General features: G+C 47.3%; 1 protein-coding gene across 2 annotated transcripts in view; it reads right to left on the bottom strand.

Moving 5' to 3' along the window:
- LOC147690085 (epithelial cell adhesion molecule-like) overlaps nt 1–25,183 on the bottom strand; it is a 73,065-nt gene that overhangs the window by 31,988 nt on the left and 15,894 nt on the right. For both annotated transcript variants that reach the window (XM_086936636.1, XM_086936635.1), the window contains exons 2-6: nt 23,881–24,051; nt 12,680–12,926; nt 10,611–10,682; nt 9,963–10,026; nt 9,411–9,509 (exon numbers count right to left, since the gene is read on the bottom strand). In XM_086936636.1, coding sequence (XP_086792762.1) covers nt 9,411–9,509; nt 9,963–10,026; nt 10,611–10,682; nt 12,680–12,926; nt 23,881–24,051 — 653 coding nt within the window. The remainder of the gene's footprint in view (nt 1–9,410; nt 9,510–9,962; nt 10,027–10,610; nt 10,683–12,679; nt 12,927–23,880; nt 24,052–25,183) is intronic.

The following is a 25,183-nucleotide window of genomic DNA, read 5'->3' as shown; positions in this document are numbered from 1 at the left end:
GGTAGATTCAAACGCTGCTGGGTCATGGCCTTCAGTTGCGTCTATTTGTTTTATTAAGATCTGTCTTAAAATAAGATAAATCCAAAAGGGAGTGGTCGTTGGGCTCACTTGACTTTGTTTCAGGAGATTCGTGACGGGCAAAGACTGGTGGCGTCGTTGGCGTTAACGGCCTGATGTTACCTGGAATGGTTCTGATCCATTGTGCTGCTTGGAGGGTAGATTCTATTTTATTTACAAAGGAGCCCAGGTTATGAGGGTTGGTTTCCTGCTGTATGGATGATCTGGGGTAAAAAGGAGACTTGTCACTTGAGATGGTTATTGGTGATGAACTCTGCTTCATATTAAGTTGTTGCACTTGTTGTGAGGGGGGAGATGTATTTCTTGACCGGGTATCTGTTCTTGACCTATTTTTTTCAGGTGTAGATGGTGCGTCCCTTGTTGAATGACCGTCTGAGGATATGGTGATGGCCTGGTTTTGAAGCTGTTCGTGAATCAAGGCCTGTACTTTAATCTGAACTGAATCAATATTGGGCAGAGTTTGGGGCAGCTGCGTGGATTGGGACAATATTTCAATGGAGTTGGTTGAAGCTTGAACTTTGGTTCCTTGTTTCTTAAAGAAGTCTCTAAGGGTCCTCTTTTTTACATCGTTGATTGTTTCGTCCGGCGTGATATGCTGTTGAATTGGGGGCGTTTGGGTTGTTTCGGTCTTAATAATACAGCCTATGATGTCGGGTCCATGTTCATGATTCTGCAGATGAAATGGTGGCAATGATGGTGCCGGGAGATGGGGTTCCGCTATCTCCAGTTCCTCGAGTGGTTCTATGGATTCCTTATTCAACTTCTTGCGGTTTTTTGCAGTCTCCTTTTAGCCTTCCAGACCGCATTATGATTTAACCAAGAAGAGTGTGAGTGGAAGTGACTACTCTTGGTCTTTAACTCTCTCTATTTTTCTTTCTCTTTTCTTTATCTATTTTTCCCTTTTTTTTCCGTCCTTCCCTTCACTTGGATTCCTTGTAATGCGATGAGTTGGCCTTTTTTATTATTTTTTTGTGGGTTTTGGCGTATATTGACTGCAGCCAAACACCACTCTATTGTTGTGAGTAAAAAAAGTGGAACAAAAAGAGGGGTGGAGGAAACGAGGGGGGCTCCCCCTAAACCCTGCTCAACCCCTCTGTTCTTTCAGTACTGTCCCTGGTCATCCCTATCTGCATGATCTACTTGCTGCTGGTACCTGGCTCACGTTGTCCGCCGGCAGTTTCACGGGGGTGGTGCTGTAGTAGGTTGGTTAAGGGCTGCCCGCCTCTCACTTCCCCAGGCACCTCCCTCGCTGTGGCTGTGACTGTAATGGCGGTAGGACAACAGACAGCCAAGCCGCTGTGTGCCCGGTCACTAGGCTCACCACGCGCTGCTCACTGCTCTCCCCCATGTCCTGCCTCAGCTGTTGCTGTTACTGTTCACTCTCGGGAGCTCTACCCCGCATCCCGCTGCAGCTGCGGGTCTCGGCCCGTGAGTCTCGGGCGTGGCTCCCGCCGCGGCTCTCAGCGGCTCTCCCCCGCGACTCCCTCGCAGCTGTGGGTCTCTAGCTGCAAGTTTTCACCCTCTATTCACCCGCCGCGGCTCTCAGCTCATCGCTCAGCTCACCGCGGCACTCGTATCTCTGCGGCTCTCAGCTCAGTGGAGCGGCGCGGCAGGCGGCGGCTCTACCGCTCTGGGATCTTTGTCTCGGTCTGTATCGGTCTGTGTCTCGAGTCGGGTTGGGTTGTCCCAGTGTAAACGGCAAGATTTTGCGGGAGCCGCGGGAACCAGTAACCGGTGACCTTAGGTGGCAACGATGCGGCAATACCGCGTCCTCCTCACTCGTGTGCGAGTTCAGCTCCTTGGACCGCGGGTGAGTTGAATAAAAATTTCTGTAATTAGAATATAATATGACAGGACACGACATTGCAAACCTGTCACACCTCGACTTTAAGGGAATTGGTCTTTTTGCAGTCTGTGATAGTTTACTATTCTTTGTACTTGCATAGTAACCTGCTTAGCAACAGGTTACTGAATGGAATCATCATTTGAAATGCATACTGTTACAAAGCTGCCTTGTTTTATCCTATCGCTTATTGCCGCTCGTAGCTGTGCTGAGAGACCGTGACTCTGTTCTTTTACTTGCTTGCCCGCCTGCTGAGCCGTGTGGAGAGGCGAACTTCATCCTAAGGAGTGTGAGAGGCTGCTACAACAGGGGCTGGGACTGCGAGACCCAGGGTTCCGCGCAGGATCACCGCAGCGCACCTGGAGTCTCTTCCCGCCCCCTGCTCCTCCTACAAAAACGTACCACTGACGCACAGCGGGACGCGTGTGCGGGACGCCGGACGAAGCCCGGACTAAGGGCGGACAGTCTTAGACAGTCCGAGACAGGCTGAGACTGGACTGGGCACGTCATACTGCCCCTGCTGAACCCGATTTGCCTGGCTGCAGTAAGACTATCTACCCTTGAACATATTTTCATCCAGGTTATACTTCTATTGTATTTTGTGTGCCCCTTCATATTTCCTGAATGCTAAATTTTTGGTATTTTATTAGTATAAACGAGGATGCCAAAAAAGATTCCAGTGGCGGGGGGTAATACTATGGACAATTATATGGTACATGTAGTATCAAAGATCAATAACGAAAGGAGACAATCTTCAGGCCTAAGTCAATCCCCCAATCTATCCCCCCTAAGTCCACCTCCAAATTCACCGTGGATAGATATACCATCTCAGGATGAGGGAAATGAAATTCCAGATACTGATACACATGATAATGGGACGTTAAACCAGAGTGTTCATATAGTACAAGGACAAGACTTAGCCCAGGATAATGACTCTGATTCCCAGATAGTTGATACTGAACAAGATCTAACAGTGCAGGAGGGTGTACAGGGAAATATTGATGTAGACCCCCCCTGTTCAAGTCCCTGTTACTCGGGCTATCAGAAAGTGTAGAAAACCGCAAATACATCGTGGTGGAGCTCACTCTGGGAGGAAGAGGGCTGTGTCACCTGTGAGAAGTAAGGAAAAAAATAGGGGGAATGGAGAAGATGTTGAGAAGCTAAATGTGGATGAAGAGCTTTTATCCAGGATAGCAGAATTAATTGATCTCAAATTTAAAGCTTTAATTAAACCAGTAGTGGCCAAACTGGATAAGCTATCTACAGACGTAAAGAAACTAGGCGCAGACCAGAAAAAGATAGTAGAAGAGGTGTTAAACTTATCAGTAACAGTCACAAATTTGGCTGCACCTGCAAAAGAGGCCCTTGGTCTTGGAATAGAGGGAGGCACAAACACTAATATTACACAAATAAATTCATTGGAACAGACCCCAAACATAGCGACTAATCATTCATTGACAAGAGAGGTTCAGCCCCTAAACCCTCCTGTAATGTCCGTACCAGGTGTAGAAAAAGATACACTACACTTTATAGAAGATGCGGCACCATTAGTGCTGGTACTGGCAAATGCCCCCACATTAGCAACAGATCAATTAGAATCCCCCACAGCATTGACAAGTAAGGCCCTGCATTGGTTATCTGGCAACATGCAGTTGGCCCCATGGGGGAAACAACAGCTAGCTGGAGACATTAAGTCAGCCAGAAGGGTATCTTGGATAGGGCAAAATCCCAAAAAATTTAAAGGTGGCTGTATAATTATAAACTTTGTAAACTCCGCTGTTTTACCAAACATTCTACCAAACATCCTGCCGCCACAGCGCAGGAGAGGTACCATCATCCCTCTCACTTTAGAATGTTTTGGCAAAAAACAACGAAGTATGACATACCCCAAGCCAAATCATACCCACACCAGGCCAATATGGCCAGGAACAACAAATGGCTGGGGCCTTGGTGCACCAACTAACAACTGGGGTTATAGTTTGGACAGATGGGAATGTCCAAAACGGATACACCAACAAGATCATCAATACCCTAGCCACTTTAATAACCGATTTAACATCCCCACTTCCAATAGGTATGATGTCTTTTTTGATGAGGGTGGGTTGGAAGGGGTGGAATGACTACCTGACACATTACTTAACCCTGCCCACAATGATCGTCTGCTAGAAGACGTAGGTTTAGGAAATGATGTCCAAATCCATGAATTGCAAGGTAGTAATGCCATGATGTTGGGTGCTATGAACCAGTTAATTGATCTAACTAGTTCACAAAATGATATAAATTCTGTCCCCTTTCCAGCTCCTACTAGGGACAATTCTGCGGAAGAACGGGTATGCTGCAGTATAGGTCCAATACCCCCTAGTTCAGATGTATACGAGAATGTTGATATAACACAATGTGAACCTCAAAAATGCAAGGAAAGTTTAATATCGTGGAACATAGCCGGACTCCTTGACAAATTGAGTGATAATGGATGGTTGTCTTTTGTCAAAGAATATCCGATAATATGTCTCCAAGAAACTTGGGTGGTGGAAAAAAATGTACATATTGAGGGCTACCAAAGTTTTTTAATTCCTGCAGTCCCATCAGCTAGCGGTAGAGCAAAAGGGGGTTTGGCAATTTTTGTTAACTTGACACTTGTATGCCATAAAGTTGAACACTATTCTGGTAACAGAAATATTCAGGTTCTAGAGCTCAAGAGGGGTAAAACAAAACTTGTATTGATCAACTTTTATAATGCAGTGAATCAGTCTGGTGATTGTAACATTGAGTCTTTACGTGAATTCCTAAGGGAAAATGTTGGATCTTTGCCTCGCCAAAAAATAATAGTAGGTGATTTTAACACACATTTATGTGGGAACCCTAGTATGATAACTGTTGGTCAAATGGGATGTAATAGTATGGAAGGAATTCATTTTGATCACTCGCGGCGGGGAACAGAACTAAATGTACTATTGAATGAAAATAACTTCTTCATAGCAATGTCCATAGTATCGGATCGAACCGTTTTCCCAACTCCCACATTTAAAGGTCACGCAACAGGAACATACATAGATCATATTTTACTATCGGCAGATTTTGTTAATATTGTTGAGGATTTCTCCATTCAATTGAGCATTTATAGCGACCACAACCCCTTATGCATTAAAATGGGTGAGAATACATTTGAAAAACGCAATCCTCGTGTGGATCGAGGCTCTATAAAATGTATTAACGGTAAGCGACGCTTAAAATGGTCAATGGTGGATTGTGAAAACTTTTACTCTTCTATTAATAATATGTGTAGCTATGAATTATCAGTATGTACATCACCTGTATCAGCGCCACAACAAATCTTAGCATCTTTCAAGGAGGTTGCCAAAAAGGTGGAGTCATTGTTAACGGTACCTATTAAAGGGAAAGTAAATCCAAATAGTAATCCAAAATGGTTTGACAGTGATTGCTCCAAGGCCAGTCGCGAGCTTAAGAAAGCTCTAAAAATAAAACCTAGAGACTTAATGCTTATTAGGGATTTGCGGTCTAGGTATAAGAAGTCGCTTGCCAACCGCAAGCGAGCGGTAAAAAAAAGCATATGGGAGACTTTGTTAGAGCCTGAGACACTGAAAAACAGCTCGAAGTTCTGGGAGATTATTAATAAGCCTTTATTTGACCAATCTAGCAACTCCAATGTGGGCACTAACATCCCAGAGGAAGAATGGATTAACCACTTCAGCTCTATTTTTAAAAGTAATGAGTCGCAGGCAGAACACATTCTAAATGAACGTAGAGAAAGTTTGTTACTCTTCACAATTGATGAGGAATTGAGGGGCTGTCAAATAACAAGGCCCCAGGGCCGGATGGTCTTCCTCCTGATCTTTTTAAATCTCGTATAGTACTTTGGGCACCGGTTCTCACAGCGGTTCTTAACGCGGCTGTTTCCTGTGGATGTCCAAAATCATGGGGGGTATCTACCATCGTGCCCGTGTTTAAGAAAGGAGACCGTAATATCCCTCTCTGCTATAGGCCAATATCATTAATAAACTCCGTCGCCAAAGTTGTGGGAGGAGTAATTTTGAATAGATTGGTCACATGGTCAGAGGAAAACAAAATAATATCCCCAATTCAATATGGATTTAGGCCTGGTCATTCGACGATTTCTCAATGTTTAAATTTATACCTAATCATAGGGAAGTACACTAAGGCCCGACAAGGAACAATCCACATGGCGTTCATGGACCTTTCCTCGGCTTTCGATTGTGTGAGTCGTGGGAAGCTCTGGGACGCCATGGCAAAAATGGGTGTGGACCAGAATCTAGTTAATTTGTTAGAAGATATGCATTCTGACACCAAAGCGAATGTTAGATACACACAAGATCTAAATGTGACAAAAGACTTTGGAGTGTATCGGGGTGTTCGACAAGGATGCATTCTGGCCCCGTTCCTTTTTAATCTCTACATAAATGAATTGGAGGAGCACCTTTTAAGCACTAATACAGACTACCCGTACATTGGCCGAAAGGGACTGCCGGTTCTGCTTTATGCGGATGACGCAGTCCTTTTATCTAGAACCGCCAATGGACTTCAAACTTTACTAGATTCCTTCTTTACTTTTATGAAATCCAGAGATTTAAGCATTAATAATTCTAAATCCTACATAATGAAGGTTGGCCAAGGAAATAAAAAACTAAATCGCTTAAATGTAAATGGAGTACAAATCCCTGGAACAAACACATTCTCTTACCTTGGGGTCCTATTTGACAGTCAATTAAATTGGGGACCCGTGATTAAAAAAAGGAAGGGAGAGGTAATCAGGGCAAATGCGGCTATATTAGACTTTTCCAGGAAAATGGGATATAGTCCAGTTGCTGCATTACTCCAACTTTACCAGGCCAAAAGTGTTACTACGGCATGCTATGGTAGTGAAATATGGGGATATGTCCCTCTGGAAGCCCTAGAGATAGTTGAAAATAATTTTTTAAAACAGTTATTAAGGGTTCCCAGGGGCACGGCAAACTTCTCTGTGCATGAGGAATTGGGGGTTCCCTTCCTATGTGACAAAATGGCAGTAAATCCCCTATTATGCTGGATGAATTGCTGGCTAAATGATAATATACCACTTACCCAGCTTATACTAAGAGAAGCACTTTTATGGGATAATAGGATGAAGGTTCCCTGGATAAAGTACTTGTATAAGTGTTTTACTGACTTAGGTCGTCCTGAACTTTTCTTATTTCCTGATTCCATTACTAAACTGGATGTTATTGCGGTCAAGAAGGCTTTTATCGCTTCTAGATATCAAGATAGGGAGTCATGTGAATTAAAAAAAAGACAGCGTACGAAATCATGTACTAATAAAAAGTACACTGTTCTTGGAACCGTACCTAACATGGCAAGGTTTAACCTATTTCATTTATTGTTGGCTGTACCCAAGGGATCTCACCGTGGACAAGTGCTGCCGGCTTGCGGCTGCGACGATAAGTCTCCGCAAGACCTGGCACACTTTTTGTTCTTTTGTCCCTATTATGTTGTACCGAGGAAGTTATATTTAAAACCCTGCTTGAAAAAACTGAACTTTTCACAATATAGTCCAGCACTTTATTTCCTTCAGCTGCTAAGAAGTGAATACACCCTGTATATATGTAGTTTTTTAAAACTGGCAATGAAATTCAGAAAAAGTATGGAAGGATAATAGTACTGATAAATGAAATGCTACATTTTTTTTAAGGTCTCCTTTTAATAATCAGAATGTCTAATGTATATTTTTGGCTTGTACATGTCACTATTTTTACCTGATTTCTTCTTTTTAATGAATACAAGTGTTAATATATGTAAAATGTAAATGCTTTTATGGTTGTCAACAAGAACAACCGAATAAAGTTTCTTGACTTGACTATCGCTTATTTGGTATTAATAAAAGTGACCACATTTACATAGTTATATGGTTTTTGTGTTTATAAAGAATTTATTTTAAAGAAACATTTTTGAAGTATGCTCATCTTCTTTGCCTTTTTTAAATGTAAATTAACCTTAAATTCAACATATTAATTTGCTTAAATAATTTCTTCAAAATAGTATACGATTTCGGTAACATGAAATGTCTCCGTTGCGACAACAATGATGAAGCATGCCTCCAAGTAGGTTGGCGGGTGAGGGGTCCTTTAAAAAACCTAAAGGCATTTTTTTCACACTCTGTGTGAGGTACATCTTTAAGGAACTTGGTAGCTTGCTTGCTCCTCTTTGATTACAGTATGGTGGGTACAACACCACAGCATTTCAAACTGAAATTTCCCTGGTTAGCTGTGATAAAATACTGGGCTTGCTATACAGGGACCACATCACACACTCACTCCTAGAAGTAACCAATGTGATCATTCTTTTCTGGCGGTCCACCCTTTGCTGGATTGGCTGGGACCGCAGACCCACGTCTTAGTCGCCTCTTTGGCTGGGGAAATGGTTCCTTCACTCCATACCGTTAGAAGGGTTAAAGCTCTGGGATCTAATTGCCATTTTTAAGTTGGGGGACATTTAGTAAAGCGAACAGACGAAGTTGTGCCAGATCCTACAAAATTAGTCTGACCTGCACAAGCCCTAAGTTTGTAAATATTTGCAAGTCCAGCATGCACTAGCCTACCAGCAGTCTGCTTCGATTGATCCCTCTGAATACAGCCTGTTAAAAGCCATAGTTGCCCTTGGCTTACTGGGAAGGGGATGTATCGCTTAGATATAAATGGCTCATTATCAAAGCCCCCAACTTGTTCACGAAGCTTAATGAAAAGTGGGAAGGCTGGGTGAGACCTTTGGATGAAAGTGATTGGAGGGAGGCAAACATGGCTCCATCGGAATGTGTTATTCCCTGAAGACAGCACCTCATGCAGTCTGCATGCTGCTTACTTCACCTCCGAGAAGTCGCACTGGCGTCAATATTTCGCTCTCATGTCATTGATGCAATGCGTCTGAGTATGATTTTTTCTATGTCTGGAAATGCTCTGTCACAGCAAAATACAGGTCCACAATATTCACTACACTGGCTAGAACAATGGTCAGGCTCATAGTTCATTCACCTCTTATTGTCATCTTGGGTGTCCGGGAGGATTTGGGGGCAGCTAAGAAAAGTGTACCCTAGCCTAACTGGTATGGGGTCAGTGGTGGCAAAAAAAAACATCGTCTAATTTTGGAAATCTCCCACCATCCCTCCTACACCGAAAGGAGGAAAGCCATGACCATATGTACAAGAACAGAAGAATTTATCTACAAGGCTAGAGGCTGACAACATAAGTACTACAAGATCTAGGGGAGAAGGTGGGATTACTATGGCATACTAAATGTCTAATGTGCACTGTTGCTTCGGATTAATTTTGGTAACATGATCACATTGTGTATTTTATTGTTAAATTATGGCAACACAAGAACATCTGATTTATTAACAAATAAAACAAATCACAGGAGCCGAGATGGCCATGGAGAGTGGTCAGGTTGATTGAAGTATGCTGGCAGCAGTATTGCTACTTACATCCCTTTCTATGTAATAGGCCACGGTGGCGATGTCGACCGGCTCCTTGGTAACATTTTTGCAGAGCTTAATGGTGATTTCATGGCTAAGTTCATGAACCTATGACAAAAGAAAAGCATGTGATCATGTCATAATATGCCAGAATATCTATGGTTGTTGTGAACAGGAACCTATAATATTCCCCATTAGTCTATGGATATTGGTGACTTGGTTGAAATACACAGATGCAATCTTGCATATTTGGAAAGCACACATTCACCATCAGGGGGTCTCTCAGCACTAATGGTAGATAACAGGTGTATGTATAGTGTTACCCAGCTCAATGACACTTATTTGTGCAACCTCAGATGGAAACAAGGCAGAGGAGACGAGCAGGAATTCGAAACTGTGACCGTGGGGGGCAAACTAAGATCCCTGCACTCATAGTATTAGTCCAGAGGCCAGAATATACAAAGGATACAATGGGCAGTAAAAAGAATCACAATGTACCAGGCTAGATATTACAAAGGAAACAAACCACAATACAAACTTAGACAGCCTGAAAGTACTCACAGCTATACTCAGAATCCGCGGCGTCTTCACAGTGTAGTCAGACAATAATTTGTTCACCAGGTTTCTATTGGAATGAAGAGGTCTCATCAAACATCACCATCAATTCCCTTAAATTGCACATAGCACAAGGTACCCACAAACACACAATAAAATTGCCCCTCTGTTGTTCAAAGCCCAAAGGCCTGGGCCTGAATTCAGTCATACTTCGCAGTATTTGCTAAAGTATTACCCTCTGTGAGGGTCTGCACCCTGAATTTCGACGCCCGAATCTCGAGGGAAGAGAATATTGAAAACATATATATCAACAGGTCTAGATTTTCTTTACTAAACTTCACATATATGGACCTACGTTGTACATATATCTTCAAGGTACATAGATGTGGAGTTAGGAATAGTAAAACTATATATCCCTATTTGCACTTACCTTTCGATTTTTGGGCCCACGATATTCTTAAATGACCATATTCTAAGGGTAAATATTCAGTAGTAAAATCCTCTGTGAGAGCTAAGTATTCCCTCAGTGTCCCCACAGTAGAATACTGCTGCCGTGCAACACCAACTCTAAAATCAGGCCAAGACTTTAATGGAACAGGTACATAAACAGGGCGAAATGACCACTGGAAGGAAGGTGGGCCAGCAGGGACTGACCTTCGCAGCATCTCTTCTCTTCCTTTGAGAAGCGGGAACTCTACCTTGAAGCTGAAGTGGATTTGAATTAGCCTGAAAAATAATAACATCGGAAAGTCATTTATGTAAGCCATAATGTAGAATAGAATGTAAAAACTTTATACCAAGAGGATACAAAAAGAGTCTGCTGTTGACATAATTGTTTGCCATGACTGTATACAAGTACGCTGTAGTAAAACTATGCAAGTGGGCAGGAATGGATAAACCGAGGGGTAGTTTGCCATGAGACTTTGTGAATGTCCACAAACTCCTCCCTAACTCTTTCTTACCCTAAAAATGACTAGAGTTTTGCTCCAGCACAAGTCTGCAGTGAATCGCCTTCCACAGTGGAAAAGGGAATGGGACATCCCCAAACGTCAGTGAAGTATAGGAAAGGGTTTTTTCTCCATGTAGAAAGATATTTTAACTGCGAATAAAAGATGTGTACTTGGACAGCAAACAGCCTTTTTCCCAACACATAATTGTAGTATTGAGGCAATTCCGCATTAGGGAAATATCCATATCCACAGCTTCAAGGCATACTCCTGCCAATGTTTGTAAATTAGTACAAGTAGTAAATCTGTCCTCATTCATTGGAGTACTGCAGGGAGTGGAGAAGTACTGCTTGGTGAATCAGGACATTGATCTCTAGGGCTATCATAAAGGGTCCATCTTGTGAAAATGCTGAGATGTAGATTTGTGAACGAGTCCCCAAGTTGTAATTAATCTTAGAATCATATGTGAAATTAATATAAATCTTCTTGGTTGTGATAACAAAGGAATGGAAGGAAAGGAGAGCTGGAGAAAAATGATTATACACCAGTAAACTAAGCTAGATGTAGTCAATATTTAATAAAAAATAGGAGCAATGGTTTATTTACCATTACTGATTGAAAAATAGATGTTTAAGTTGGATGGGGTAAAGGTTTTAAAACTCATCATAAATTACTTGGCAAAAGGCAAAGGTAATAACTCCATCATAGTTTATTAAGTGATCAAATTACCTTAACTAGCAAACTACAGTAAACCCAATTTTATAATCAAGTCTGCATGGAAAGGTTATTAAAGTTCATATTTAAGTTGGAACACCACATATTTTTTTAGAAATCAAACACTTCTAATTTCAATTTTGTTAGTTTGGTTTGAAAATTTTTAATATTTATCACTTATCCTTGAAAGATGATTACCTTTAAATCTGATAAAGTAAGCTTGGTTTGGAGTAGCACTTTAAAAAAAGGTAGCTTTTTAAAATAAGCATGATTTTAATTGAAATGGTTGTCGATTTAAGTAATACTAGGCAAAAATAGCACAGTTTGAGCTTTACACTAAATTCCTTTAAAAAAAGACAGTGCTTCTAAATATGTGCTAGCTCTGAGTGAATCAGTAGAGAAATTAACCATAGTGAATACTTCCTCGAATGGCTGGAGGTGCACTAACAGATATTCTAACTAAAATGTGTATAACATTTTCAAATTATAATGGGACTTGATAATAATTCTGAGATAGGTTGTTTATCGCTACACTTTAAGCATGGTTTGTGTGATGATCAAAAGTATTTGATTTTGGTATAAAAATTATGATTATGTCGATTCAAAGTAAAATAATTAAGTATTAAACCTATTTCAGATGAAAACTTTTGAATGGGAATCTGTATTGCACAAGCACAGCCTCAACGGGGCACTGTATGTACAGAGGTGGCGTTAAAGTATAGATGAGGAGGAATCCTGTAACCATGGATGCTGTCTCAAGATACCTAAGATATAGCTAATCAGTAAATGCGACAATCACATGTACAGTTACATGGTAGAATATAATGTTCTGTAAGCCTGTGAGGAAAGACGTGGAATAACCTATGCCATGGGATAAAGTGACATACATAGAAGGAGAAGGAGAGGGCACAGATGTGAGGTAAAGTGTGCATCTTTGTGTTCATTCATATCTTTCCTTAAATGCCACATCTCACTGAGCTATTCCATCTCATGTGGTACATAACATTCTCCAAAGAGTCATCATGCCACAAACTGAAAGACTACCCAAGAAATGGTACTCACTGCACACGAACAAGATGATCACATTTGGGGTCATCTCCAGTTTTGTCAGTGACTCTGACCCCAGCACTGTCCACGCACCAACAGAGGTTGGAATCCTCGTCACACTGCTTGGCCTTAAAGGTGCCATTCTCTTCACACTCTGGGTCATAAATGTTGTCCACATCCAGCCTTCCTCTGCCAGGGTGACTTCGGCCACGTCTACTCTTGTGGAGCATCTCCAAGTGCATGAGCCGACACTTAGGGGTCACTAAAAACAAACAAACTTTAGTATCACTCAGTTATTGATGGACAAATTGTTTAGCACATGTGGTCATCCATGATATCTGATAGAGACTAGACTAGACTAGACGGCTAGAATCGACTCTACCAGATACATTGTTACCGAAGGTAAGTAACTTGTACATTTAGGTAGGGTTAGTGGACATGGCTCTTCTTTTTGTGTTATGTTACTTGCTATTCATTCAGTTCAGATGCACCCATGTGGCATTAATTCATGATGCTTTCAGGGAAGAACAACCGTGGAACCAAGTTAATCAGAAAAGTTTAACATGAAAAAAAACAGTTTTCAGAATTTGGGGATCTCACGGATAGATGAAGAGAAAATGGGTTCCATGTATAAGAAGAAGTGACTGTAAAACTTAACACAACTTTTTTTCCCCCAGGAGTTTTTATATTGCGGGAACTTGACCCAAGGTATCAGAGAGCTTTACATGAGCACCAGTTGTATTACAGATGGACACATTCATTTTTTGTTAGGCACAGGGAGCTTAAGTGATTTGCCGAGAAACACAGGATGTTGAGCGTCCCTGCTGAGGCTCAGACCCCGTTCCCCAGCTTTGAGGTCGACCACTCTAGCCCTAGGGCCACATTTTCTCCCCACATTGTTGCCTGCTGAAATTGGGTATATTAAGAAGAGATTACTTTAAAGGCGGAGTGTATGTGGAGGTTTGTAGCGCTCATTCTAGTTGAATTTCTTTTTCTCTATGTTTCTCTTCATCTCCATGTTTTTTCTGGTCTCTCTGATTACATCCTGACTGTGCCACTCTCAAACACCACAGTTTATTTTTGTTAATTTGTTCATGCCTATGTACATGTTAATCTTTCTGACTTGATCTCACTGTAGCAGCTGTTGTTTACCTCTGTCTGTTCCTTTGATTTATCTCTGCTTCTCCCTGCTTAGCCCTATGTTGTACTGCTTCCTCTATCTGCCACTCTCTTTCTTGACTCCTTCTCCTTATTCCTTTTTGTCTCATCAAGTGTGGGCAACATAGGGTTTCCAAGCCTGCATCTCTGATATGCTCTGTCCATTCCTCTGTTTTCTCACTTTTACTTCATTCATCCTCTTACTCTTTTACTGTTCTCCATTCATTGCCAATCAGCTCATAGCCTCGTGGTATATTGTAGGATACATGTAGATATTTAAAAGGCATTTGAATGTCAAAACTTTAAGCCAAACCACTTTTATTACATGCACCTCTTACACTTCTCAGTATGGCTAATAATCTGTGAACAGGGTATTTCTGACACATCTTATAAGGAAGGTGTTATTATTAGAGTAGTTGTGCCTCCCCAGTGCTCTTCAGGTTATGAGAAGTGTTATGATAAGGAAAGATCTGATAGACGCGGTGTGTCATACCAATGAGACAGATGAGTAGAATTGTTCCTGTTGGGGTTATTACGCAATGAGAGTGAGAGAAAGGAAATTGATTTACACATGTAGATGGGGTATGTGGGGTTATGAATGTCACGATATACTTGTAGTGTTGGTGGGTAAAGTGCACCTTATTGCCTGTGTGAGAGAGGTGTGTTGGTCAGTGGTGGGCTGTATCAGGTAGTTGATACTGTATGGTCTAGTACTAGTTTTAAGCTGACTGCATGTGATGATGGGTAGGATGTTATTATAGTATTGGCAGGCAGTGGGCTATAGAGTGATCGTGGTGTTTAAGGTGGCAATGTGAGGTGTTATATTTGATAGAGATGGATTTGGTATGTGAGTTGGTGGGCTGATTAAGGGTTATGGTTTGTAAGTTAGCAGTGTGCCGTAGTGGGCTGCATACTGTTTGTAATATTTAAACTGGCAATGGATGTGAGTTTTATGTGTAAGCTTCTGTGTGATGATTATGGTTTTGGTGCTGTATGTATGTGTTTAGGTGTTGGTGCCATTTGGTGTGGCAGGAAAATAACCTGCTGTGCAATGGTGGAATGTATCTATAGCACACATTTACAGCCAATACTTGCATTGAGGTATGAATGCTTTATATTATTGTCTACTTTTATATGCTATGTCATGCTAAACATTTATTTTGTCCATACTCTGGCTTCTTTTTGATATGCTGCTACAAATTTCAGACATGATTGGAAAACTGATCAACATTATGGCCCTAGATTGCCACAGGATAGAAAGGAATCCAAATCTAAAGGTTGGCTGCTACTTAAATAAATAATGCTAAATAATTCCTACCCCTGTCAATTTTCATAAAGGTGGGAATCATTAGCATGAAAGAGGCAATAGAGCAATAGAAATGCTCACACCGGCCACCACAATGATAATTCTTTTTTTCTGTGATCAGGTTTTAGTTAATTACAATATGTAGAGGTATTACTAACGTTAGGACTCGAACATGTCAGCTCACAAACCCAGACTCCCATCTTGACGGAGTAACATCTATGTAGCACTGACATCCCTAAAATAAATCAAGTCAAATTGATGGATGATTTCACTGGAACTGCAAATATATTCTTAAAACGATTGTGAACCATCCAGTGAGACACTACAAGGCACTTTCCAAGTCTAGGGCACGAAATGAGGGCTCAACACCTTCACACTTCTTATCTATGAAAACACAATAGATGCTATCACGACTCTCGTTACTTACCCCTTTTCTGAATGTAAATAGTTGAAGAAATTCTGCTTACATTAGAAATGCCTCTTTGAATGACTGACTGAAACTCGGATTCACATCCCTTCAATCTTGCCCGTGCCCAGGAAATGTTAATTGTAACCTTCTCCTAGATGTGGAAATTCAGAACATATGAAACTATGACTAAGCACTGAAGGAGATTCATAATTTTGAGGATGCACAAGTTTCCTTAATTTCTCTCGAACGTGGGGTACCTCCTGCCTCCTTGTGGTCATTCTCAGTACTAAGACAGTCTGCTTCCTCTGTCATGCAATTCATTTCAATAGAACTATGAAATTAACATTTCAGGTTTTGGGAAATCGTAACCATAAAGAGTAGATTTTTCATTACCAACTTTGTGGGTTTCTTAAAATATTGATAGGCAACAATAAAGTGGCATTGGGCCAGTGGCGGCTCCCCCGAACAGGCAGTACAGCGCCGCCTTCCTGCCTGTTCCAGAGCCAGCAAATGAAAAATAAAGTTCTGGCATTGTTTTATTTGTCATTTGCCGGCTCGAGCCAGCCCTGTAGGGAGGGGCAGGACCAAGGCCTGGGAGGGGGAAGAAGAGTGCTATGTGCACCTATGTGTTTGGCCGACCGTCATAAGTTGGCCAAAACACACATGCTCACTTAGGTTTCTCTAGCCCGGCTGCATTGAACAGCCAGGCTGGAGAAACCCCACAGACTCCCTGGTCTGAGCGAGCATATTTCCGGCTCGCTCAGGCCAAGCCCAGCGCTGCTCTGTAGCACAGGGATTGGGTGGGAGTCTGTCCTAGGGGCTGCTGGAACCAGGAAGATGAATGGAGCTTTGCGGGGGTGGCCGACCGGAGGGAGGCTCGCCCCCCCCGGGATTTTGGGGCCCCGGGAGGAAGGGTGGGGGGAAGGATTAGCCGGGGGACAGGAAGGGTGATTGGGCTGGTTGGGCTAGTCCGGGGGGAATTGGGCTGCATTGGGCTCTTTTTGGGCTAGTGCCTTTAAGAGCAGCCATTTTGGGTCACTGTGCACCATTTCGTGAGACAGTGACCCAGCAGCCGGGGGGCAGGTTAAACGTTGTAGGGAGTTAATTGTTTTGGTAGTTGTAGCAGGTTATTGTGGTTGGTTGAGGGGCAGCATTGGTGTAGGGCGATAGTAGCGAGCGTCGGGGGCCTCCGGGACTGGTGTGCGCAGGGCGAGTGGTGGAGAGGAGGACTTGGAGGCGGCAGTGCGGACGGTGTGAGAGGCTTTACCTGATCGAGAAATGGCGGCGGAGGCGATGGCGGATCCCCGTGTGCGCGAGGCTCTACGCCTCTTGGGGGAAGCAGGCAGGACAGATCTGCTGCGTGGCGATGTGCGGGTAAGGCCCCCGCGGCGCGCTGCAGATGGAGCTGCGGCGGCGGTAGCGGCTTGCGAGCCGCCGCGTTCTCGCGCAAGGAAGGAGGAGGGGGCGGGGGCGGTTGGAGGTGCGGTGCGCGGTGGCGGTCAGCGGGCGGCTGGGGCGCCGAAGCGGAGAGGGGGATCGGGAAGGAGGCGCGGAGGCCGGAGGAAGGCACCGCTTCAGTTTGTGGAGGGAGCGGGGGGTTTGGGGGGGCGGGCGGAGCCAGGGAGGCGAGAGGGAGGCCAACGGGAGGCGCAATGGGGGGGAAGGGGCCTGCCAAGGACCAGAGGGTTGGGGGTGTTCCCGGAAGGCGAGGATGAGTGCCAGGCTGGAGGGGGTTGCAGGGGGGGACGGGGACCAAGTGCAATGAGAACAGGAAGGGGGGGTGCCCGGGGGAGAACGGGATGCCGTGGGAGCACCTATATGCCAGGAGGTGGAGAGTGGAGGGGTGAGGGGGGGGGGGGTGGCTAGGGTGCAGATGGGGAGGGGGGAGCAGGGTGTCAGGGGGGAGGAGTGGGGGGCTCGCCGCTACTGATTGAAGAATCGAAGGAGGAGGAGGGGGCAGGGGGGGTGAGAGTGGGCTGGACTGGGGGTCTTCATCGGAGGGGGACATGGTGGGTCCGAGTAGGCCGGTGTCGCCGTGGGGGATGAGGAGGGGTGCGGGGCAGGGAGGGGGTCCGGCGGGAGTGGGTGGGGGGCGGGGCAGGGGGAGGAGATGCCACGGGGGTTGGGGGGCGGACGGGGGTTGGGGGATGGGAGGGGGGAGGGGGGGTTCGGTGAGTGGGGCCACGGGGAGGGAGGATAGCGGGGGTGGGTCGCGGGGGCGGCCTGGGAGATGCGGGAGGCTGGGGGTGGGGGGGGTGGGGGGCGACCGGCGCGGCGAGGAGGGCATTCGGCGGCATGGGGGAGAGGCGCGCCAGGAGTGAGGGGGGGCGGAGGGGGTGAATTTTCCTCGGCATGCTGGACTTCCCCGCTTTTTTCTTGGCAGCAGCAGTTGGCAAGGGGCTCGGGTGAGCAGCATGCGGCTCCTACCCACCGAGAGGATGGGCCGGCTCTGCCTAGTACGGGCGGTCGCGCTCCAACGAGGGACCATGTACGTGCTGACAGCTGATGGCAGGGCCATAGGTCTCCAACGCCCCCTCCCGATGGGTCGATCCGGCCGCCGTGGGACGGGGATGGAGCAGCAATTTTGCAGGCTACTCAGATTACCAAGCAGAGTGTAGGAGGAGGGGGAGTGTGGATTTGGGGACACTGATGACGGCGTGCAGGGACAAGGCAGGTCTGAGCAGGGTGCACACAGGAGGGGTCTTGGCGGAAGGAGATGGAGGTGGAGAGATGGAGTCAGAGGAGGAGGGGGAGCTTCGTGAGGGGGAGGGGGAGGCGAGTAATGTTGTTGGCAGTGTTTTACAGGTACGCCCCCGGCAGACGGTGCCGCGAGTGACGGCCCCCCCAGCGGAACTGGTTAGGCGGCGGGATCCGGTGAGGACGCCAGCCTTGACGCCAGGTAAGACCGGTGCACGGTTGGGGAGTGGGTTGGGCGGGCCTCATGGAGGCCAGGCGGCTGGGGGTGTGGATGGCGGATGCCAGGTGTCGGTGGGGACGGATGCTGGGGGAGGGGATGAGGTGAGATTGGTGAAGGGAAGGTATGTGATGGATGCCGGGGTGTGTATGGAGGCGGTGGGTGACGCGGCATCGGTGAGCACGGGGACGGGAGAGGCGGCGAAGTCCGGAGGGTCGGCGGCGTCCAGCGTTGGGGCGAAGGAGAGCTGTGAGGTGCCGGTCAGGAAGCTGCCGTACATGGGGGTGGCGAAGCCACTGGGAGCGCATTTGTCACTGGCAACTAGAGAGAAGATCTGGAAGGGGGAGTATGTGGAGATTTTGAAGTTGCTCCACAGGGAGTTGATGGCCAAAGAAGGGTCGAAGGAGGAGGAGCAGGAGTTAGCCAGGCGACCTAAGGTGCCGGTTACCATTGAGAATTGGTTGGCGGCTTTCCTGATATATGCCAGTGTGTACTGCGAAAAGTACCCCGACAGGGCGGTCGCACTGTTCAAGTACATGGACATGGTGCGGCGGGCGCAAGTGACGTACGGAGGTAATGCTTGGTCGCATTACGATGAAGAGTTTCGGGCGCGCATGGCATCGGATCCGGAGGCGAAGTGGGGAGAGTTGGATGCGAACTTGTACCAGCATACGATGAGTGGGGCAAAATTTGGCCGCACCATCTACACGGCCAGTGGGTTGCCGCTGGCGCCGCCCCCCTTTTCAGCCCGCCCCACCCGTGGGGGGGTGGGGGCGGGGGAAGCCGGGAGTATTCACAGCGTCGGGGCCTGCTGGGACTTCAACAGAGGTTCCTGTCTCCGGCAGGCGTGCCGTTTCCGGCACAAATGCTCCAAGTGCGGGAGGCGCCACCCGGTGGTGCGCTGCTGGGGGCTTGGGGGAGGCCCCGCACAGGGCCAGCATCCGGCGACCGTGCCCAGTGGTGGGAGAGGAGGCAGCGGGGGGGGTGGGGAGTACCTTGGGAAAAGGCTCGTACACCGGTTAGGCTGGACCGACTGGAAATTCTTTTGGTGGACGATGCGCCGTGCTGCTTCGGGGTTTCAGGGAGGGTTTCCGGTTGGGCTACGAGGGTCCATGGATCGTTCGACGGGCAGAGAACCTGAAGTCCGTGAACGCGCACAGAGGTATCGTCCGGGAGAAGCTCTTCAAGGAGGTGAAGGGAGGATGGTGGGGCCTTTTGAGGAGGCGCCATTGCCGGATTTGATCATTTCACCAATTGGGGTGGTCCTGAAAAAGGAGCCGGGTCAATTCCGGCTGATTCAGCATCTCTCATGGCCGAAGGGCACGCCGGTGAACGACTTTATCTCAGCAGAGCTGGCGTCGGTGTCGTACTCGTCAGTGGACGTCGCGAGGAGGTTGGTGACGACGGCAGGTCGAGGGGCGCTCATGGCAAAATGCGATGTGAAATCGGCGTTTCGGTTGCTGCCGGTACATCCGGCGGATCATCAGTTGCTGGGGATCCAGTTTGACGGCTTCATTTTCGTCGATAGAGCTCTTCCCATGGGGTGCTCCGTGTCGTGTGCTTTGTTTGAGAGATTCAGCTCCTTCTTGCAGTGGGTTTTTTCCTGGCGCACAGGCTCTGAGGCGATGACGCATTACCTGGACGACTTCTTCCTGGTGGGTCGGCCCGGTTCGACGGACTGCCAGCAGCGACTGGACAGTTTTACGGACCTGATGGTTTACCTAGGGGTTCCTTTGGTGCCAGAGAAGACTCAAGGTCCCTGCACGGTGCTGTCGTTCCTCGGGATAGAGCTCGACTCAGCGGCCATGGAAGCACGCCTACCGGAGGAAAAGCGGGTGGTGGTGATGGACTTGGTGAAGGGCATGTTGGCCAGGCGAAAGGTGACGGTGCGAGAGGTGCAGGTGTTGCTGGGGCATTTGAACTTCGTGTGCCGCGTGGTGCCGGCGGGGCGGACCTTTTGTTGGCGACTGGGGTTGGCCTTGTCCGGGTTGACGCTGCCCCATCATCATGTACGCCTATCGGCGGGCTCGAGAGAGGACCTGAGCATGTGGCTGGCTTTTCTGGCGCGTTTCAATGAATTGCCCATGGCACCCCCGGAAGACTGGGAGTGGGACGTGACAATGTCATCGGACGAGGCAGGAGTCGGAGGTTTTGGCCTCTACTGGGCAGGCAGATGGTGCACGGAGCAATGGCCAGAGCAGTGGCAGGCGGGGGGTAGGAGCATTGCGTTCTTGGAGCTGTTCCCGTTGTTGGTGGCTGTGACAGTGTGGGCGCAGGAGTTGGCGCACAAGCTTGTTTTGTTCAGGGTGGACAATATGTCGGTGGTGCAGGTGGTGAACCGGCAGTCCGCGAGGGAGCCCCAAGTGCTGAAGTTGATGCGCGATTTCGTCTTGAGGTGTTTGGAGCACGATATTTTGTTCCAGGCTCCACATGTGCCGGGAGTGGACAATGACATTGCAGATGCTTTGTCTCGTTCACAGTGGCAGAGGTTCCATGGGCTAGCCACGGAGGCAGCGGCGAACAAGACACAGGTGCCGGAGGAGCTGTGGTTGGTGGGAGAGCGCGGGTCGTTCAGTGGGTGAGGTCGTCCCTGGCAGCGTCCACGTGGAGGAGTTATGAGCAGGCTTGGCTGGAGTTTCTACGTTTTGGAGCGGTAAGGCAGCGCGGCAAGTGGCGTCGGGAGGAGCAGGTGGTGCGGTTCATGCTGGGTTTAATGGACAAAGGACTGGCTAGAGTGACGATCGCAGGAAAACTGGCAGGGGTGGCTTTCATGGGCAAGCTCCGGTGGGGTTATGCACCTTCGGCGGGAGAGTTGGGGGGCGTCTTCTGGAGGGTTGGGAGAGGGAGAAAGGGGTTCGGGCGCAGCGGAGACGGCCAATTACGGAGGCGATGTTGGAGGGTTTGGTGTGCCGTTTACCGGTAGTGTGCAAGGACCAGACGGAGACGGTGTTGTTTTCCACGCTGATGTCATGGATGTTTTTTGGAGCCTTTCGGGTGTCGGAGTTGGTAGGGTTGAAAGGACGTCCAGGTTTGACCTGGGAAGAGGTGGAGTTGCGCGGCCAGGAGGTTGCGGTGCGGCTGCCACGGTCCAAGACAGATCAGCGTGGAGAGGGTACTTGGGTGGTGTTGGGTCCTGAGGGATCGGAGGCAGTGTGTCCGGCGGAATGGGGGAGAAGGCTGGAGGACGGACGGGTGCAGGATGGTGCGGAGGTCTTTGGCAGGAGAGAGGTTGGTCGGGTGACAGCTGCGCAGTTGCTGTGGGTCCTGCGGCACGCCCTACGGTCTATGGGTGAGGACCCGAAGGAATTCGGGACGCATTCTTTTCGCATTGGGGCGGCGACGGAGGCGGCGCGGAAGGGTTGGGGGAAGGAGGAGATTAAGAAGCTGGGACGCTGGAAATCAGACTGCTATAAGACGTATGTCAGGATGCGGGGGGTAGAGGTGGAGTAGACTTGAAGTTTGGGCTCGCTGCTTACATATGTATCTTTACAGGTGCGGTGGCGGGGCCTACTGCGGCAGCGATGAGCATATACGTGGTGGGCCATTCCGTTGTAAAGAGAGCGGAGAGGGCCCGAATGGGAGAAACACAGGAACCTCAATCTGGAATTGGATGAGCAGTTGTTTAGGTGTCATTGGAGGGGAAAAGGGGGCATGCGTTGGCACGAGTTCGTGCCGGTTTTGAACAGTGTTGTGCGGGGGGGTCTGTCCGGATGTGGTAGTCATCCACTTGGGTGAAAATGATTTGGTGCAGTGTAAGGGACTGGCACTGGTGAAACAAATGAAGCGGGATTTGCTGGAGATCAGGAGACAGTGGGCAGGTTGTTATGTCATTTGGTCGGAATTCATACCCAGGAGGTGTTGGAGAGGGGCGGAGAGACCAGGGGCTATTGACAAGACTCGGAGGAAAATTAACAGGGAGATGCGGGCCTTTTGTGAGAAGGAAGGATTGGGTAGAATGGAGCACCCAGAGCTGAGGTATGGGGCGGTCTACTTTTTCATGGAGGATGGAGTGCATTTATCAAGATATGGGATGGAGCTCTATATTGTGCAGCTGAAGGAGGCAGTAGATCGGGCTGTAGGGGTGCGCAGGTATTCAAAGGTGCAGGGGCCCTAGGGGGGGGTCGAAAGCCGTATGGGGCTTTCGAGTGGCGCTTTTTCCTAGTTAAAAGGGGGAGGGTAGGATAGGAGGAATGAGTTTTCCTGGCAGGGGGGGGGGTGTACATATGGCAGGTGTTTAAACAGTTGAGGCAGGCGTTTGGGTAATTGGTACTGATGTTTATGTTGTTGGCGGGGAACTGTTTAGGGGTGGGGGGTTTGGTCTGGTATATGTATATTTAGTTAGGCCTAGTTTTGTACGGCAAAGGCCAAGGATGTGGTATATTTTCAGGATGCACCTGTTTCCCAATAAAGCGGCCTTTATCACACCTTACATCTGTCTCCGGTCGGTTCTTCCCCTCCACGTCTCCCGATGGGCCCCAATGGGGCTTTGCGGGGGTGGCCGACCGGAGGGAGGCTCGCCCCCCGGGGATTTTGGGGCCCTGGGAGGAAGGGTGGGGGGAAGGATTAGCCGGGGGACAGGAAGGGTGATTGGGCTGGTTGGGCTAGTCCGGGGGGAATTGGGCCGCATTGGGCTCTTTTTGGGCTAGTGCCTTTAAGAGCGGCCATTTTGGGTCACTGTGCACCATTTCGTGGGACAGTGACCCAGCAGCCGGGGGGCAGGTTAATCGTTGTTCCGCCCGCCCTCCCTTTAGGACATGTTTTGGTTGGGGGTATCTAGGGGCATGTCATGGGTCCTGATCGTTTCCGGGTTGGTTAAAAAGGGTTTTGTTGGGAGCAGGTGCTTTCTTGGTTAGGGTTGGCTGGATGTGTTGTCGCTGGGAGCAGGTGCTGGAAAGTTATTTAGGGCGGCGCTTTTTCCTAGTTAAAAGGGGGGGTAGGATAGGAGGAATGAGTTTTCCTGCCAGAGGGGGAGGGAATGTACATATGGCAGGTGTTTAAACAGTTGAGGCAGGCGTTTGGGTAATTGGTACTGATGTTTATGTTGCTGGCGGGGAACTGTTTAGGGGTGGGGGTGGGGGGTTTGGTCAGGTATATGTATATTTAGTTAGGCCTAGTTTTGTACGGCAAAGGCCAAGGATGTGGTATATTTTCAGGATGCACCTGTTTCCCGATAAAGCGGCCTTTATCACACCTTACATCTGTCTCCGGTCGGTTCTTCCCCTCCCCGTCTCCCGATGGGCCCCAAAAGAGGCGCAACGCAGCCCGCGGCATGTTCTTAAGAAATATTACTAACCCACCCTTCTACACAACCCCTACTGCATTCCCTCCACCAGCCCACCACCCTTTGTTTGTGGCAGCCGCCACTGAATTAGGCTACATTCCCTTTGTCTGACCATTTTTCTTACAATTATTATTCAAAGCAGACTTACATTGTTTGCAGTTCACTGTGCGGTTGTCATAACCGCGGAAGACGGCCTCACATGTCCCACATCGATTCAGGTGACAGGTCACATATTCGTTATACTGGCAGGAGGCATCTTCGCACACCTCATCAAACTCGCAATTCTCATGAGCCGGAAAGGCATCTGGGCACTCATCATCTAGAACAGAATGCAGAATTCATATTCGATAGCCAGGTTTTAGGGATGATGCTAAAGAGCCTTAAAACTTCTCTTGGTAGAAAGTTCACTAAGTAACAAGAGCACTTTGATAGGATTAGTTTTTAAAACAGCTGTACACTATGATACCTTTCCTTTGTAAGATGTTCACACTGAAGTAAACTCACTCTGCAGCAAATTCTCTCTGTAATCCTTTTAGACTGTAATAACTTCACAATCTTACAGCTTGTAACAAAGTCACTCTGTAATAACTTCATTCTATATGAAGTTATCTCTGTATTATCACTCTTTAACAAGCACACTTTGTAAAACAAGCATTTGCAATGCAACAGGTCTCCCATTTATGAGAGTTTGAGCTATTGGCAGTGTAAATAACAAAGCCTTTTATTAAATTAAATAAAAGGCATTCTGATTTACAATGCCAGTAGCTCAAACTCTCGCAAATTCAAGACCTTTAGCATTGAAAATGCGTGCTATAAAGATTTTTTTTAAGTGGTAGGAGAGATATGACAGAGCGTAGACAAAGAGATTTAAGAAAATAGTGCTTGGAGGCTAAAATTAAAGCCTACCATGTAACAACAAATGTAACAGGGGTGTCCTTATGGGAGGTTACAAGATAAGACAAAGCGGTACTAAGGAGGGACTACTAAGCCTATTGACCAATGAAAAGCCGCAGTTCACAGTGGACAATGACACAACCCAATGAAAAATATGGACGGGGAGAGTGGGCGGAGCTTCAGGTCCATACTTGAATACAGCATGCCATGCTCGACCTAAAAAAGGGGCTCTCTCTGCTATGTTCATAAGGGCCTTGATATTATTGAACATTCATATCAGTTATCACAGGATCAATTGTCTCAGAAAATGTTTGATGAAAAGCACTATTACCGAATGAATGGTACGCAATGTCTTGACAGCTAAAAGATGAAACGATGTCCAGCTTGAATTGCAACTTGCGACACACAGATACAACAGCTCACTAATCTATCACATTAAAGCACGGGGGAAGCTCCCTTGGAGATAACGAAAGAAGATGAGAGTGGGGGGGGGACCAGCCCTTCAAAAATCCAAGCTGGACTCACATCACCACCTCTCATTTCACCAATGCCAGTAA

Source organism: Lissotriton vulgaris, chromosome 9 (assembly GCF_964263255.1).
Source record: "Lissotriton vulgaris chromosome 9, aLisVul1.2, whole genome shotgun sequence".
Taxonomy (NCBI): Eukaryota; Metazoa; Chordata; class Amphibia; order Caudata; family Salamandridae; genus Lissotriton; species Lissotriton vulgaris.
This window is presented reverse-complemented; position numbering and strand designations above follow the sequence as displayed.